The sequence below is a fragment of the Cydia strobilella genome, chromosome 4, assembly GCF_947568885.1.
Source record: "Cydia strobilella chromosome 4, ilCydStro3.1, whole genome shotgun sequence".
Taxonomy (NCBI): domain Eukaryota; kingdom Metazoa; phylum Arthropoda; class Insecta; order Lepidoptera; family Tortricidae; genus Cydia; species Cydia strobilella.
In genome coordinates this window covers 19,519,966-19,539,467 of record NC_086044.1, presented here as the reverse complement: position 1 = coordinate 19,539,467, position 19,502 = coordinate 19,519,966, and the positions used below count along the sequence as shown (strand labels likewise).

Genomic DNA, 19,502 nt, shown 5'->3' with positions numbered 1-19,502 from the left:
AGCCTGTTCAATCAAATCTCTCCAGTCCAATCTATTTGTGGCTTTCCTTCTCCAACTTTACACTCCTAATGTCCTGATGTCCTGGTACAACTAAATAACATGATTTAAATGTTATTCTTATGTTAGTGTACCTGCTTTTGAATTGGCCTAATCTTTCACTAACTTATTATACGAAGAAGGAACGTACCGTCAATTCGAACAACGTGATAATTACTAGATACGAGAACAATACGAGATCTAATAGATACGTTATAGTTTAGTTCTCAACTAGTTATCTTTTGCAGTTCGATTTGGGAAACCAATTGTCATTTCACGCTACAATTACTGTGACGTTTTGGGATATCCATTAGATATCCATTGGATGTCTAAAATCTTAAAGACATCGTTCAAGAGGACATTCGGAATCGCGGAAATGTCAAATTTGACATGACTTTCTTAAATATCTTGTTATCCTTTCTGTTTCATAATCAAGTGGATATCTAGTTGACATCTAGATCATTGTTCGAATTGGCCCGTTACATCTTTTGTCTTGTCTTGTAAAGTGATCATCTTCACTCAGCAGTGAACTGTGAAACTTTCCGTATATTAAAACTTAGCGAACGTTTTGACGGTTTGGTGCAATTGACCCTAATTCAGTTTAGTGCCAGAGCGGAATTTTTGAAAAATGTTTGAATGAAAAAGTATTTGATGTAGGTAGCACAAATTGTTTGTTAGGCATCCTTACGAAACCATGTCCAACAATTACATAAAACGCATCAATTAATTTGGTTCGTGCGTGTCCAAGCGGAACCTTCGGTCTATTTGTCATTGACCAATTGAAGGTCATGAGTAAGGCGTAAAAGCGATTATGGCGCTATGCGTTTTTGTTTAATAATACACACGGATACTGTTGATGAGTAGCTGGTTAAGTATTTAATAGTTGATGTACTTGTAGGAGCGTCATGGTATTTGAAAACTTCACGAAGAGAAAAAAAGGGACAATATTTTTTATAGATAATTCGTTACAAATAAACAAGCTTGGGAACAAATCAAATTATTTTATTAAATATTTTGATTTGTGTTTTTTAAGTAGTCACACTACTATATATAAATTAAAAACTGTAATAGATGTCATATATTAAAATATATTGTATTGTCATATATTATATTGGTCAAAGACGCCTAGTCTTACTAAGATGGCATATAGTCGAGAAATTCGGACGGGCACCGCCGTGGCGGGGTGGCCTAGGGGTTCATGGCGTTAGCCGCGATATCCGGGCTTCACCACTGGAGGGCTTCGTCACTTTTTCTTTAATATATGACATCTATTACAGTTTTTAATTCGTTACAAATATTTTAGAAAAGGCACATTCATAAGTAGGTATGTATAGATAAGTTTATCTGTTGTTTTCATTTCATAGCTAGCGTTTCTTCTTTATTATTGAACCACCGAATATTGTTGAGGCGCCTTTGCTTGATTTTATCATAAAATTGAATGGTTGCCGAAAAAGTAGGTATAGGTATCGAATTTAAACTGTTGTGAGACATACTAACATTCAATAATTTCACGGTTTAGACTCACTTGTTTTAGTCATTCGCGCGACATGTTTCGGAGAGCCTAAGTCTCCTTTCTCAAGCACTAATAGACTAGTGCGAGCAGCGTTCACGAAGACCATTAGACGACTATTACGACGACTACTAGTGCTAGATGTTACCTGCGAATACCACTCAACAACTGTATGAATTTGGGCATGAAATACCTAATTGTCGAAGCTGCACTTTAAAAAACAATCATGCTTTTCATGGCTGTTATATTATTTGTTTTACACATTACTTATTGATATCAGTGGAGGTCATAGACTAGTGCGAGCAGCGTTCACGAAGACCATTAGACGACTATTACGACGACTACTAGTGCTAGATGTTACCTGGGAATACCACTCAACAGCTGTATGAATTTGGGCATGAAATACCTAATTGTCGAAGCTGCACTTTAAAAAACAATCATGCTTTTCATGGCTGTTATATTATTTGTTTTACACATTGCTTATTGATATCAGTGGAGGTCATGTTCTTGACGGACTTCGCGAATATCACGCACCTGGTTATTATCCGTGTCGGGAGTCATGGTAAAACTAGCTGCCGATTGCTGCAATTTACTCAAATGTTACGTTAATTGTTTTCATCTTTTAGTGTTACTTGTGCCTAGTCACTCCTTCGTTTTGGAGGTCAGCTTTGTTGTCTAATTTTTTCATTGTTTATCATTAACATCTTTGCATTTTCAAAAAAGAAGATAAAAGTAGTGATCGCATTACAATTTATTAAACGTTTTACGTGTTTTATTCTCGAAAATCAGTCACTACTTTTAAAAACCTCACGTTAATGTGAGACAAGTTTTTCTCATCATCATTAACTTAAGAGTTATTCTCTTGTCGGTGGAGTATCTTCCAGCTTTACCTATTCCGCGCCAGCTCTTTGACTTTTTGATACGACACGACCATGGAGACTATATAAAGGAGCCAAATCTCTATGTATGAAAAGTGTCCATCAAAAAACAGTAATTAGGCGGCGCCACCATACACCGAAATACTACCAAAAACAACCTACGTAATTTGGTCGGGTTATTTGTTGCCTTATATGGCTTATGTCCCAGAGCCTAACTAGCGCCACCGGAGAGATTAGGAACTATTATTTAAAGCTGAAAGCGGTCACTTTTGCAACAATTCTGCCATAAGAGATGTGCATCCTTTCTATACCATTCATAGACACGACCCCTACTATTGACGGTTTGATTTTTCTATAGCTATTTAATACGGTCATCTTTTCTCTGTCTTAGATTGAACATATATGTATTTGTAATAATTAATTGTAACATCCATTTTGTACTTAGAACTAATTTAAAGGTTTGGAAAAAACAATAGAACTTTAAAATTTAATGTCATTTATTTGACGTAATCACAGCAGTTTCGTGGCCATGGTAAAAACCCATAGCTTATTTGAGTATTATTTATTGTCTAGTATAATTTAGTTTCTAATAGTGGGAGTACCCCAAATGGCCAGCATATCCGAGTCCATGAGCGCCATGGGCGACATGAGCCAGAGGAGCGGCGATGGCACCGTGAGCGTAGGCAGAGTGCGCCAGGGGAGCGGCGTACGCGGCGTGAGCAAGAGGAGCACCGTGGGCGACGCTGGTGGAATACGCGAGAGGAGCGGAATGGGCCACGTGAGCGAGAGGAGCGGCGTGGGCAGCATACGCTAGGGGAGCGGCATGAGCCAGAGGAGCGGCGTGGGCGGCGTACGCCAGGGGAGCGGCATGGGCCAGAGGAGCGGCGTGGGCGGCGTACGCCAGGGGAGCGGCGTGAGCAGCGACAGCCAGAGGAGCGGCGTGGGCAATGGCAACGGGAGCGGCGTGCAGCACGGGGTCCTTGCGCACAACAGCGTTGAATCCGGAGTGGGCATCAGCGGCGTAGTCGACGGTGCGCTTTGTGCCGTCGGATTCCAGCAGCGAGTACTGGCCAACTACGCTGTCGCCCACGCGGGTCTCATGCTGGCTCTTCACGTCACCGGTGTGGGGGTCCGACACTCCATAGGAGAAGCTGTTGTAGTTACCGCCGTGGATGGCGCTGCCCTGGGCAGCCGCCACCAAGAGAGCTACAACGACGAACTGCAACAGAAAGATGTTTCATTAGTTCATTATTAACTGTTGAACTGTAAACATTTGATGAGTAGAATTTCACTGCTATCTTTGTGATAAGAATTCATTAAAGACACTTTTCACTTCTTTCCTTAATTCGCATTTAGATTATAACAATAATCTAGAAAATAATCCATATTATTTAAAATGAGCTAGATGAATTGATGTAAAAGGATTTAATTTACTATTTACTTAAATGAAACCAATATTTAGCAAATATTAGATTTTCACTGGTAACTAAATTAAAATAATGTAATTTTAGTTCAATGGTGCAAAATAAATATTTAACGCTTGAATAATTACCTTAGCTGCCATTTCGATAAGTTTATTTGTTGCACAGTGAACTGCGAATGATTAATCCTGGTTTTTGCTCCGCCTTTTTATATGACTCCTGTACAATCGCTGACAGCTAATAATAGGAAGTAAATGACATGTATACGCTCTAGGTCGAAGTAGGGTTTTTTAAGCGTCACTTTTCGTATACGGTATGCGGAACTAGGCTCGGACCACGCGACCAAATATTTAGTTATACTCACTACTCAGCCCGCTTGGACGTAAAGGAAACAATTATATTTATTATGCATCGAAATTAGGCGGTGACCTTGACGTGCTAGATAATGTTTAAATAGTTTTGTATCAAGACGTTGCGTACTCCAAAAACTGTGTTAATTAGCCCATTTGCATTGAAGCTAATCGTGTCGAGTTTACCACGTTTGCAACATTATAAATGATTACATCAGGTCAAAGAAACAAAGAAAATTGAGATACTCGTATAATCTGTTTATTTACAAAACGGGTGCCAATTAGGTAGTGATGCCTAGTAGAGTTTAGTAGAATCGTCCGTAGGGGTATCCGAATCTGGCGTAAGGGTACGCGCCATAGGCGTACGGGGTGGCGTAAGAGATGGGGGCGGCGTAAGAGATGGGGGCAGCGTAGGAGATGGGAGCGGCAGCGATCAGAGTAGGGTCCTTCCTGACAACGGCGTTGAAGCCGTCAGCTCCGGCAGCGTAGTCTACGGTCCTGCGGGTTCCATCGGACTCGAGGAGGGAGTACTGTCCCTGGACGTTGTCCCCGGCGCGAGTCTCGACCTGGTTCTTGTAGTCACCGGTGTAGGGGTCGGCCACACCGTAGGAGAAGCTGGAGAGGGAGCTGGCAGAGGCCACCGCCACGAAGGCCAGGACGACGACGAACTGGAACGAAGGGTTTCGTAATTAGACAAGGTGGTGGTGAAGGCTATGATTTTATCAAGGGCTGCGTTTTATGAGCTAATTAAAGGGCATATTTTACTGCTCTTTAATATTTCAAGCATCTGATTAATATTAAGATAAAATTGGGTTATTATACACATACATATACAATAGTTATAACTATCAGACCTATATATTGACCGGGATATGAAGTGATCATCTTTTGTATTGTTTTCGAGCTCCCAATATTAAATATAGGTATGTCTAGTGAAACTATCCGTGAATCATTCAAAACTTTAACTACTGATACTTATTTTTATAAAATCTATTACTCAATGTTGACAGTTTATAATTAATTTAAGCGTGGGTGAAAAATTAGAAAAAAGTAATATATTTTTAATATTTACCTTCGCAACCATGTTGAATGAGGATAGGTAGTTGTGACTACGTCGGTAAGTCCAGAGGATCTGATGCTTCTGTAGAAGATTTTCCGTCTTTTTATATCATCCAACACAAATCCCACTTGCTCGAGATCTTGTTTTGTTAATTGTTATCGAGCAAGCAGGAAACGCCTAAAAGTCAAGAGCGACGGGGCGACGTTCGGGAAAGGTCTCGGACGGGTTTAATGAAATGTTTCGATCTTAATTTCCCTTTGTACATGAATCATGGGTTGTTTTCTACCATAGTTGTCCTTTTAAGACCGGTTCATGGTGGCGAAATGTCAAAGGAATTCTCATGAATCCAAATATTTTGCCCTTAACTTTTTTTAATGGCGATTATTTCCTTTTTAAAACCGAATAATCATTATAAACTTGGTAATTAGAGTAATAGATTCTGGGGTTATTAAGGCACATGTATTTTACGTACAATATTTAATGTGTAGGTACTATATACCTACATATTAAAATCTAACAAGTACCTATTTTATTTGTAATTGTATTGACACTGTCGTATTAATATTATAGATTTAAACATTACATTTTAACATGTAACAGGTAAAAAGGGAAGATAGGTAGGTACTTAGTTTGATCTTCAATGTACATAGTCTTCGTTCCCCTCTTACTTCTTAGCGCTTCTCAAATGCTCTAAAAAATCGGTGATTGATAGCTAACGACAAGTAGCCATCTACAAGCAGTGAAAATTGTACGAAACGAGTCTCCAACTCACAACTAACCTCCAGATTCAATGTTGCACGCTTTCACAATTTTATTTGGTTATCTCACTACAGGTTAATCATCAACGTACAGATATAAACACTTAAATGAGTAGTCTAAATTAATCCAGTTTGTTATATATACCTACCTAAATTTATACTTACCTCTTTATAAACAAATATATAAAGTCCGGAGTTCAATATATTTATATGTAATACCTACGTGATCCGTAAACTAACTATATCCGGAGCCTGTTGTACTTGCCAATAAATCCTAATGTCAAGACAAGCAAACCGATGATTACATTGTTGTTAGGGTTCTATTATAGAATAGAATAGAATAAGATTATATTCGTAAGCACAAACAAACAAGACATTACATAATATAAAAAAGAAAACATAAAATAAGATTAAAGTGCCACGAAATGGCCTCATCTCAGCATGTTGCTGGTGGCTTCCAGCGCTGATCTTCCGATGAGACCATCAGGTGAGAAGAATCAGGGATGTGTTACAAATTAATTACACAATTTTGTTGTAATTAGTCTGTACTAATTTGATCGGAAAATTTGGGTAAGACTTTTTGTTTGTGCACTACTGTTAGTGCAGAAACAAAAAGTCTTAATTACTTACACCCAAATTTTCCGCATAATTAGTACCAGTGTCAACTAGGGTATCGATATATTGGTTATATCATGTGTTAATTATTATAGAGCTAATACGTGAGAAATAAAATATAAAAATAACAGGACAGAAAAACGCAGGAATAATTGAAATAATTTACTTTACACTTTGTGATTAGGTACTGATTACAGGACTTATACAACCTTAGTTATGTCACGGTACCGGTACTGCATTTCTTAGGCATTACTCAGGCAATTTCCCTTGTACTATTCGTACCTAGATGCCAAGGTTAGCTAGACCGGTCACCAATTATCTCTAGTTATTCTATCTACATGCTAAATACAAGTCTGTATTCAAGGCAGTATTAAGTTAAATGCAAATTAAATAGTTTGGATTCCTTCTAAGCGAATACAGAGACAAATGTTCATGTTGAGTGCATCTTTGCGTCATTGAGAAATTCGAAAAAACAAATTTTATTCAATTATTTGTAGTAACTAAAAATATGTGTAAAACCAACATATGGATACAAAACAATAAAACAATATAAGTGTGAATATTATATATTAGATTTTCAGAGACCTATTATTTTCGTAACTGTTTGAATGTTATTGTTATACAATATCTATTCATTCAGATCATAATTGCATTTTATTTCCACGAAGAACCGCGATTAGGAACATGCATCACCAAGGAGCTCCTCGAAATCGCTGGTGGCAGCTCTGTAGCTATATTTACAATATGGGCGACATCAGTCCTAACATCAGCATTAAACCCGGTATTATCATCAGCTCTGTAGTCAACTGTCCTTCTCAGCCCATCAGGTTGGATAAGGGAATACTGTCCGACAACAGTGTCAGCTCTCCTGCTTTCATGTTGACTTTTCACATCTCCTGTGTGTCTATCGTTGACGGCGTAAGAGAAGTCGTAAGATGGATGGTCGTAGGATGGGTATGGTTGGATACCGATGGTAAGAGGTAAGGGAGACTGGTGGATGTACATGCAGCTTGCTGAGATGATTAAAGCTGAAAGTATTGCGATCTGTAAAAAGAAAGAGGAATAATTTACATTAAAAGGGGATAACGCAAAACTGTAGGCAGTTTTTTAATTGAATTGATACTTTTTTTTAAAGTAATTTCTATGAAAAAAAATCACATGGAAACTGGTTTATATTTGCAATTTATATTAACAAACATAAATACAAGTATAGGAATGATTGGAACCTAATATTTTTTTTATTTATTACATATTTATTATTTGCACGTTAGAATCTTCGGTACAGATTTATTACAGATAAATACTCTTTCTTCGACAAGTTTGGCACGGAAATAGTAAACTTTATTAATAACTGGTGTCGTAAATGTGATTATTTATTGGGCTTAATTGCTGTCCTCTTAAGTGGCAGCAACTTCTCATGCATAATGGGGTGAGTAGGTTTCACGGGGAGAGTTGGGTTATGAATGGGGAGAGAAGGATTGAAATGGGGGTGAGATGGGTTTTAAAGGCTACTGCTACAAAAATAATGTATTCCAATTTAAAATGGAGCTATACTCAAAAAAAAAATCGATTTGACAATCTTCCAAAATCACCTTTGTATGAAAACCCATCTCACCCCAATTACGAGGGCCTACGGGGTGAGGTGGGTTTTCCTGTTTATCGTCAAACCTATGAAATGGAACTACCTAAAATAAAATAAAAACTAAAATATATACAAACATCCGGAACAATTTTATATATACCATTCAGTTTTCATATGTAAAAATAAAACGTTATCAAGATTTGAATGTCAGTTTTGCACCTACTCACCCCATTTTACGGTACCTATAATCTACTTCACTTAACAATTAGGTACTTTAACAGTTACCTTCTGAATCATGGCGCTGGTTGATGACTGTCCTGTGAACTATGATTAGTGCTCAATTATGCCTCGATTTATACCGAAGGATGTGAAAAACAATCCTGCTTGCGCAAGAGTCTCGGGTGGCGGAGATTTGAGCCCTTTGGTTGCAGGTGTTCCGTTTCCGTTCGTATTTAAATTAGTTTATAAAGAAAACACATTTGTAGTGTCTGTTTTTATTTAAACTATGGTAGTATGTGTTTATGTGATGTTAAGGCCGTTCCGTCGGTTTGCCGCTGTCACTGTCACATTTCGCAAGAAAGAACGAGAAAGATCATGGGCGCCAAGTGTAAATTTTGATCGAAGTTTGTCGATTTTTATTTATTTTAAAAACGTTACCTTACAATATCGAAATTCGAAAGCTATGAAATTACTATTTAAGTTAAGACTGTTTTTTCTTCTTTTTTGTTTATAGTATCACATAATAAATAACCGAGTAAAGTTTGATTAAAAGTCCGAGTTAGAGGTTACTTTGGGAATTAATTGTATCGAGCAAAGTGTCATAATTCGTGTATCGGAAGCTATGTTATTAAAGATAATATAGTGAAGAACTACATATATTTTTTCCACGTCTACGAATATCAACGCCTCTTAGAAAAACATGATCATATAAGCAGATTTTTCGCCTTCTGGCTCAGGGAACCGCCTTAATAAGACGACACAACCTATGGGCGCTTGCAACTCCAGGGGCCCATTTTTCGAACCGTAATTAGACTAATATTATTACACTGTCAAGTCGTACGGGTTACCATGGGAACACACTAATAATATTAGACCAATATCTTTCGAGAAATGGGCCCTAGTAGTGGCTAGCATCATAGAGTAACTTATACTAAAGCGGTACTGTAATAGTAAATTTTGTAACCACAGTAAATTCACTGCTATCTATCGACACACTTTAAAACTAAAAATGAAGATTTATAATAATACGATAAAATGTATTTAACTATGGATAAATGATTTTTTTATTTGCATTAATTATTTTTATGATTTTGACCCATGTTCTTTCACTGATATGCGTTAAAATTGTTAATTAACAAACGAAACCGTCAACGACAATATATACGACAGTAGGCCAAAGCTAGTAGCGCCCTCTGATCGAGAATCAAAATTTTCTTGATTTTCGAGGCACGTTTTTTCCTTAGATTGTATCCATCTATTACGGAGTTATATCTATCTTTGCTAGCACAAAGGCGTCGCAGGGATAGTTTATAAATAAATAAATATTATAGATCAATTTACACAGATCAATCTAGAGCCACAGTAAGCTCAATAAGGCTTGTGTTGTAGGTACCAGACGACAATATACATATATAATATATAACTAAATGCTTAAATCAATGCTATCGATAGTCATTTAAATTATGTATATTTTTCGACTCCAAATGCAGTGTAGACAAGTTTAGGTCACATTGATTATCCAACTAAAACAGTAACTCGATTTAGTTTTCTTATTAAGTTAGCCAACTTAAACTTTGAACCTCCAACAATCTATCTACAACAGTCCGTCAGTCAGAATCAGGTAGATCATAAACTTTTAATTACAGCGTAGTCATTATCCATTTATATGTTGCACAATGCAAATGGTCAAGTTCGGAGGAAATTATGGTACCGTAATGTAATGCACCCAGCACAGCACAAAACAGTGAAGTAAGTTTACTAGCGCTTAGGTGGGTTTAACATAATAAATGTCATTAACGGGTCTAACGCGATAAAATTTCATATTTTACCTTTTTTCCGACGTTTCAACTAGGTGTGATCACGGAAGACTGACGTCCCAGCAAAATGTCAATTGAGATATTGCAACCTAGCTGAAACGTCGAACAAAAAGTAAAATAAACCGTTAATGACATTAATTATGTGTATTTGACTGGTCAAGCGTGTATATAGGTAACCTATTGCGTGTAGGTGTTTACCTACACATTACGGTAGCAGCCCTTCATTCAGTCTAGTAGAATACTCTTATCTTAAAATATGCTTTAAGCTAAGAGAATTTCGTTCTTCGAATTGAAATGCGGTATTGAATCTCAAAATTTGACGTTTGACAATTCAGTGACCACAAACATTTGGCACAGTACAGCGCCATCTGTTTTGACAATTAAGTGGACTTTTCTATTACAATCAATAACTCTTCGATTGTACTGTACTGTGCTTATTAAGCTATAGCCACAATACGTATTAAGGCAGTTGCACAAGCGGCCGTGGCATTGAACCGAGCCGAATTCTGGCAATGACCCCGACGCATCGATCACCGTCATTATGTAACCGCCTTTACGACGATCAAGCGGGTTTTGCGATGAGCGTATGACATTTTGAAAAATACAAAAAAAAACTTTGTACACATTAAGCGCGCAGCTCATTTTATTTTGTGCAGGTATTTAAAATGATATGATTAGCTGTTGTAATGTAAATATAATCTTCTATTTTTTTTAAAGTAACAATACTTTTTTTATTAAGTATTCCCTAATGTCGTTATTTGTTACTAACTCGGACATTTTGGGATAAGTCTCCCGCGGAGAGCTTAAATTAGCAAAAATTAGCCCGTATCAAATCAGATATGTTCAGAGTTGGAAAAACAATTAGAAAGACGTACCCATGACTAGTTCTTGTCGAGGCCGACTGACTGACTGACTTACAATACAATACTTTTTATTTTACTTACATATTTGGAAAGACGAAACTTTTCAATTTTGCAAGACAATGTTCAAGACTTTTTAATTCAAAACCGAATTAAATTTAGGACTAAATAGTTAACCATGGCCTGGCTACTAACAGACAGATAGCGCTGACGACAAGATGATTGACAGTTTCAAGAACAAAAAACACTCGTGGTTACCATTAGTTTGGCACTGACAACAACGCTATCGAGAACGTTACTTACTTTCTATGCATCTCGCTCGTACTCGCATATTAGTGCGAGCGAGATGTAAAGAAAGTAAATTACGTAGATATTAGCGTATATGTTAGTTTTGACAATGTCAGTGACTCATGGATCATGGTACGGGTAAGAATATACCCGAAAACCCACATTAGAAAAAACAATTAAACTTAATGCATGAATTGAACGCATACGGTATTACAATATTACATAACACGATTGATTTATTGTAATGTAATCTCACACATGACTTACAATTACTTCCACAATTAAGTTGTCCATCATCCTAATGCAATCATCAGCACGTATCATCTGCCGGTCATTGACTCGGCGGAGAATGGAGATGAATGAAGTGACGTCACGGCGTAGTAAAGATGCGCAGTGACACGGCACGATCGTGACTTGTTTAATGTTTACGTTCGACTTAGAACTTTTCAGTCAATGTTAGGTGAGTGTGATGTGGGAGTCTTAGGTCATTTCTTCTTTTTTGCTTGAAACTACATTGCGTATTTTAAGTTTTGTGGTAAGACGAAAGTGGAGAGGAAAATGAGGACTACCTTCATACAAAGGTAGTCCTCATTTTCCTCTCTGGATATTAACATTACTGAAAATATTTTGACACAATTTGTTGTATACCACAGATATGCCTCTACGTTAGATTTTTTTTGATTTTAAATTATTATAAGAGTTAGGAGCATTTAAAAATTGGTATGAAATCTGTTTTTGGCTCCTAATTTTTATATTACTTAATCAAAATATAGAAAAAAAGTCTAACGTAGGGGCATAGCTATGGTATACATCAAATTACGTAAAAATATTTTTAATAATGTCAATATCCAGAGAGGAAAATGAGGACTACCTATGTATGGAGAAACGGCCGTCCCCTTTCCTCTTAAGAACCTACACGAAACTACCGGGTGATTATAAAATAACCTTTTATGATGGCTATTTTCGTAATCTGCGTAAGATTATTCGTTTAATTTGTTAGTGTAATTTTATTCTTCTTTTTCTTATTCTACTTATCTGAATCATTTATCAATACGATAATATACCTACTTCATTGAAATAATTTTCCATTACCTTTTGCTGTATACCATATAAAAACAAGTCAATTATTTGGCCAAGTGACATTTAAACAATAGTTAAATGAAGTAATGTCATGACTATGGCAGAAATCATTTGTCATGGCTTAACGATGTATGTAGATCTATTTAATATCGTTTCGTTATCTCGGCGCATAGACAAAAACAGTTTAATTTTTAGGGTTCCGTACCCAAAGGGTAAAAACGGGACCCTATTACTAAGACTCCGCTGTCCATCTGTCCGTCTGTCTGTCACCAGGCTGTATCTCATGAACCGTGACAGCTAGACAGTTGAAATTTTCACAGATGATGTATTTCTGTTGCCTCTATAACAACAAATACTAAAAACATAATAATATAAATATTTAAATGGGGCTCCCATACAACAAACGTGATTTTTTTTTGCTGTTTTTTCCGTAATGGTACGGAACCCTTCGTGCGCGAGTCCGACTCGCACTTGGCCGGTTTTTATTATTCTTGTACCTAGTTGGCGAATTGTTGAATGAACTTAAGTTTAGATTCGGAAAAATGAATTTAAGTTTAGATTCGGCATAGTCCAATGAGGTACTATATTGGGGTTCAAAAACTTTAGTAACTAAATAAAACTAAAGCAAATAATACTTATCAATCAATCAATCAATCAATCAATCATTTATTTGCACATAAAACATAGTATAATGCATGCAAATACATTTATAAGACACATTACTCCACTAGTAATGTCGAAATTAATTACACAAAGAAAATACATTACAATAAAATAAAATAAAATATATGGTCAAAATAACAATAATAATAATATGCGACCGGTTCATGGGTGTCTATTGTTGCGCCTGTGAACGGGTTCCAGCAGGCGTTCTACATGACATTAAAGCTCTCCAAGGGGCCTCTACGTGTTGGATCTATATCCCTACGCAAGCCTATCAAAAGACCGGGATTTATAGGCCCGTGATATTATTATCAAAGGAGATACAAATAATAATAATATTAGATTATATGTATATTATATGTCAGTTAATTCATATTCACATCAATGTCAGATATTAATATTATTCTAAAGCTCTAGCAAAATATTCTTTGATGGAATAATATGGCTTACTAATAAAATATTGTTTCAGTTTTCTTTCAAATGTTTTTAGATCCTGGCATTCCTTTATATCTTTATCTAATTTATTATACACCCTTACTGCGGTGTTCTGTAAACTCTTGTCAAAATATCTAAAATTACTTTTAATTACTAACATGTCATCCTTAATTCTAAAATTCCTACGAACATTCTGTATTATATATACGTATCTATATTATATATACGTGACCATAAAAATCAGTATTAATATAAATATATGACAAGTATAATGCTTGTCATACACATATGTAATTATAAGTGTTTCATACCATAGTTATTGGTAGTGTGACTTTAGTGCAATTATTCCTTAGCCTATAATAAGCATTTATCACGCCATTCATTGCCTTACAATTAATCTCTGAATCACCGTTGTATCATTACGTACTGTTTAGGTAGTTATCACAAAGCGAACTTGGCATTTTGTTCGTTGAAAATAACTCATTGCAGTGTTCCGTAAGTAAGTAGTTAGTGCAAACCATTTTTAGGGTTCCGTACCGAAAGGGTAAAAACGGGACCCTATTACTAAGACTCCGCTGTCCGTCTGTGCGTCTGTCTGTCACCAGGCTGTATCTAATGAAACGTGATAATAGACAGTTGAAATTTTCACAGAATCAGATGATGTATTTCTGTTGCCGCTATAACAACAAATACTAAAAAGTACGGAACCCTCGGTACGCGAGTCCGACTCGCACTTGGCCGGTTTTTTTATTTGACTACTTGATAAGTAGGTAACTCATTGAATAATTAAAAGTAACCACTGCTGTAAGAACCGAACACTGAGGCAGACTGGGGAACTGGGAGACTGTGTAAACTCTAACAGTCAGTTTTCAAAAAAATAATCTATTAAAAGGCAAAATGAGAAGACGTGCTATTAGAAACCAGTGCTTGTTATTTCTAATACGTAACAAAACGTGTACAATTTCACCGACTAATAATGTCAATTTTTTTTAGATGAACAGCAGAGTCGCCATAGTGTTCATTTTGTGATCCAGCAAATGTATCATAGTATATGATATTTTACCAATTTCGTTTACAATTACGGAAATATACATGTAAGCGATACATCTCATCGAAGAGGGATGTATACATAATACCTATATATTAAGTGACAAATCTACATCGAACTGACAGGTCGGTTTAAGAATAAATTAAGAACAAATTTTATTGAATTACCTACCGGTTTCATTGCTACCTACGTAATTTATCCGCGAATGTGATGCTGCAAGGTACAAAAATAGTGGAATGCAGTTAGGTGTAGAATAACAAAGAACCATACACTTATAATTGGTAAAATTTTCGAGTGATAAAAAATACATATAATGATTATGACAACGCATAATCATATAATTATATTAATTTAATGAAATGAAAAAAAAAAAGACTTCTTTCTGTTTGCACTGTTTGCAGGCTATTTAATTGGGCCGTTTAAAAAATATGTTAAACACCTTATTGAAAAAAACATTGGTCAATTGGTCAATTGGTCAATTGGTCATGATAAATTGCTAGTTTAAATTAGCAGTAATTCAAACATACTTAATCTCGCCTAGTTTTCATGGGTATATGCCCCAGTAGCATTTATACGTCATTATGACGTCAGCGACGTCATTATGACGTAATAATGCCGTCATTATGACGTCGCTGACGTCATTTTGTTACCTGGGTGACTGTGTCATTCCAATTTTGTAGAAAATAATCACTGAGACTGAGAAATCAGTCTAAAGTGTAATTTTTGTTTGACTTAAATGTTAGACGACAAAGTGTCATAATACATAAACTTACAAGTTAAAGAAAGTCTCCAAAAACTTGGAAGAATTCTCGGAAATTTCAAGAAAATTTCGCAGGAAACAAAGGAAACTTTCATTGTTGAAATGGAAAATTCCGATACCGAAATATTTCCGTTTTCGAATTTTATCCATATCCAATTCGGAAAACTTTCCAACGGCACATCATAGTCATATTGAAGTCCTCATTCTTGTACCGGGTAATACGTTCGTACACGCGCTCCGCGATTCGACCTTGCGAGCTTCCGCGAGAGAAAGGGCATTTCGTCGCGTACGTTACTATAATAAATACGTGCTCTCGTTCTCTGTCATCGACGTACAATCATTATAAATCAACAAACAACAATGTACAGTCGCCATCAGATATATCGGAGCGGCCAAGGTGCTCAAAAATATCTGAACTAGCACTTAACGCCTTGACAATAGAGGCGTGTGGACGGCGTTGTCCCCGTGATCTCGGAGGAGTCGTGGTCTTCTCCGAGACCACGGGGACAACGCCGTCCTCGAAACGTCGGAGGTAAATCTTAAAACTTAAATACGCGATTAAGTCCCGTTTTACAATTTAATAATGTGTAGAAATCGTGAAAGTTTAAATCAGTGTACAGTAATATTTAAGATGCCAATCAAAATATATGAAAATGCAAATACACCACCTCACCACGAATAAGATCTGTAACAGCCATTGAAAAACTAGGATGAATGGATGATCGCTTCTCCATACTTACAAATGCAGTCCCCATTTTCCTCCCTGGATATTGAAATTATCCTTACATACTTTGATGTATATTAACTATGCCCCTTCGATTGAATTTTCTAAATTTTCGGACATTAAAAGAGTTAGGAGCTTTTAAAAATTGTATAAAATTTGAAATAAAACTATGAAAACGGATTATATCGCGTATATTGAATTTATAATACATCCCGACGTTTCGAACTCTTTACAGCGTTCGTGGTCAACGGGTGACTGAGGAAAAATTACAATGTGCAAAAATACCCACATACTAAAATAATGAACAATCATAGACTACAAACCTTAAGGCTGGTTGTACATGCAAAATCGGTTCATAAGGCTAGTTATACACTACAATTATTTTCAAGTAAAGATATATATATATACGCGATAAAAACGCATGCGCACGCGTGTATGAAATTTATTTTAAGGTCCTAAATTTTATAATTGTTAGCTCGTTTCATAAAAAACATCATACTAGTACACTGCTCTATCTACACGCGTATTACAAGCTCTTTATGATGTGCTCAGGAACCGCATGTTACAACCTCTATTGCGGTATTTGGACTTAATCGCGTATAATTAAGCAACACACATACCTACATTCTGAATCACATTTCTTTCTAATAAACCGACATTTCGACTGAAACTAAAAATGATGTCCGATCAAATTATTTGCTAATTTGAAACGGCCTATTTTTTTAATACTACGTCGGTGGCAAACAAGCATACGGCCCGCCTGATGTTAAGCAGCCTCCTCCGTAGCCTATGTACGCCTGCAACTCCAGAGAGTCCAGAGGAGTTACATGCGCGTTGCTGACCCTAACACTCCGCACCCATGTTGTGCTTTGGCAACCTTACTCACCGGCAGGAACACAACCACTTTGAGTAGGGTCTAGTGATATTTGGCTGCGGTTTTCTGTAAGGTGGAGTTACTTCCCCAGTTGGGCTCTGCTTTAGATCTGGAATGACATCCGCTGTGCTGTGCCCTACCACACAAAGCGAGATGACATTCACAGTGCCCATACCTCTCTTTTGGGCGTAGTTTAAGAACATACCCGTGTCCAACAAGTTGTACAGTCGCCATCAGATATATCGGAGCGGCCGAGGCGCTCACAATATCTGAACACGCCTCTATTGTCAGGGCGCTAGAGTGCGTGTTCTGATATTGTGAACACGTTGTCCGCTCAGATATATCTGACGGCGACTGTACAAAGAGGCGCTTGTTTTACAATAGCTATTTTGGCTCAATGATTCTTATAGACCTTCATTCATTATTTGACCTTGTAGAGTTCAGTTTTTCCGGTTCACCGTATTAAAATAGTTTTTCACCCTGCGAAAATAGAAACTAATCAATGTCTGTACGAGTACAATGATCTTAAAAGTACCGCAAAAAGTTAAGTGAATGAATATTCTTAGTGAGAAATGTGTTTACTAAGTTACCTAGGAAGCGAGAGAATAAAATGTGACGTTTTCAACCAAAATGTACCACATTGTCGCTTGTCGATAAGGTTGATTTCGAATTGAAGCTATATGGAAATAGCGCCTTATTGACAACCGACAATAAGTACCCTTTTGGTTGAATATGACACAAATGGTGTAATGTGGGTTAAGCTATTCTACTTGACACTGTAACGACTGTTCCCATTGGAGATTAATTGACTTTTTATTTATTGTTTTTAATTAGGGTTCCGTACCCAAAGGGTAAAAACGGGACCCTATTACTAAGACTCCGATGTCCGTCTGTCCGTCTGTCCGTCCGTCTGTCCGTCTGTCACCAGGCTGTATCTCATGAACCGTGATAGCTAGACAGTTGAAATTTTCACAGATGATGTATTTCTGTTGCCGCTATAACAACAAATACTAAAAACATAATAATATAAATATTTAAATGAGGCTCCCATACAACAAACGTGATTTATTTGCTGTTTTTTTCCGTAATGGCACGGAACCCTTTGTGCGCGAGTCCGACTCGCACTTGGCCGATTTTTTTTATTTGTTCTTGTATTTTCGTAAGTTTTGACATTGTAAATTAAAAATTTTGGATTTGTAAATGTTTACCTACTTACTCGTATTCCAATTGTGTTGACAATCCTTATTGGAGCTATAATTTTATTTCATTAGTATTGTTATTATTTTCATTTGTAATTTATTTTAACGATCATGATAGAAATTCTTATATCTTTGACATCAATGCAAACTTATTTATGTAATTGTCTTTCATGAAATAAATAATCTAATCTAATATAAGTTTAGAAAAGTTCAATACGGATAAGTGTGGCATAAGGGTAAGAGTGGCTGTTATTACTAGCTACTTGCGTTTAGTGGCAAATGTATAATCTCGTAATTAACAATAATCAATGTGTAGAAAGGTCCCAACGTGAAGGCCAGCCACACTTATCCGTATTGACATTGGAGGCACGTCGACCGATCATGTGTCGCGTACGATAAATATTTTCTGTAGGTATCTACCAAATACCAATTTACCAAACTATCACAAAACTAGTAAAAATATGACAAACATTAGCTTTGAATCGCTTAAAATTACCCGTAATGTACAGCGCCATCTTTCTCAGCGGTCATAATTCAAGTTACAATTATTTTGCACAATTTTTTGTTTCATTATACCTTTTTTAAATACATATGGGACAAATCCTTATTTAAATAACTGATTTAAGAAATTCTAAGTTCTCCGATAAATTATGTGTAAAAGAATTCAAATGAAATCTAACCTACCCATGGACAATGTCTCCATCTATGATATCGTACCATACATTTAATCTTACCTAACCTAACCGATTGCACGCTTATAAAACGCGATTACAAAAAAGCTCTTTCCTTCATAGTTCGCCCTCGCCGACACAGGTGGCGCTGAAATCAAAACTTACTCCGCACATGCGCCCGGCGTCCCGGCGCTATTCTGGTACATCACAGGAACATTCTATTTTCGCACCTGACTTTCTACGAGAGATCTCCTGGTTGGTTCTGTCGCCCTGGTGTTTCGGGGGCGGGAAGTGACTGCCGTGACGTAATGGACGGGTGCCCGTCAATGTCGCGTGACTTTGACGTGTCAGTCTGACGTGCCTGAAAACTTGAAGGAGTTTGAAAAAAACTTTATTTTAATTTTACATTTTAGATGATTTTATTGGTGTTGCAAATGACATTGAAGTTAAAATTAAAATTTATGTACTACGAGTAATTTAATTAATTTATAAATGTTTTATTATAATTACAAATTTTATAACAGATTCATAATCTGATATTAATACTTTTTTGTTTAATTAAAACATTTATAATTAAATATTGATGAACAAGTAAATTAAAATTTAGCTTTGTGAAAATTCCATTAGCAATGTCATTAATGGCATTAATTTATA

The 19,502-nt window shown here is 36.5% G+C and overlaps 3 protein-coding genes across 3 annotated transcripts; all 3 read right to left on the bottom strand.

Annotated features, from left to right (window-relative positions):
• Positions 1-2,903: 2,903 nt before the first annotated feature.
• LOC134740839 (larval/pupal rigid cuticle protein 66-like) lies at positions 2,904-4,124 on the bottom strand. Its single transcript, XM_063673489.1, has 2 exons — positions 3,977-4,124; positions 2,904-3,643 (listed from the first exon to the last, which is right to left on the bottom strand). The coding sequence occupies exons 1-2, from the start codon at positions 3,986-3,988 to the stop codon at positions 3,011-3,013; spliced, it is 645 nt and encodes a 214-aa protein (XP_063529559.1). The 5' UTR covers positions 3,989-4,124; the 3' UTR covers positions 2,904-3,010.
• A 320-nt stretch (positions 4,125-4,444) lies between these two features.
• LOC134740844 (larval/pupal rigid cuticle protein 66-like) lies at positions 4,445-5,408 on the bottom strand. The gene is made up of 2 exons (XM_063673495.1): positions 5,268-5,408; positions 4,445-4,863 (listed from the first exon to the last, which is right to left on the bottom strand). The coding sequence occupies exons 1-2, from the start codon at positions 5,277-5,279 to the stop codon at positions 4,501-4,503; spliced, it is 375 nt and encodes a 124-aa protein (XP_063529565.1). The 5' UTR covers positions 5,280-5,408; the 3' UTR covers positions 4,445-4,500.
• A 1,874-nt stretch (positions 5,409-7,282) lies between these two features.
• Positions 7,283-8,636, bottom strand: LOC134740936 (cuticle protein 8-like). Its single transcript, XM_063673592.1, has 2 exons — positions 8,496-8,636; positions 7,283-7,672 (listed from the first exon to the last, which is right to left on the bottom strand). Exons 1-2 carry the CDS (start codon positions 8,505-8,507, stop codon positions 7,283-7,285), a joined length of 402 nt encoding a protein of 133 aa, XP_063529662.1. The 5' UTR covers positions 8,508-8,636.
• Between the last annotated feature and the right edge of the window lie 10,866 nt (positions 8,637-19,502).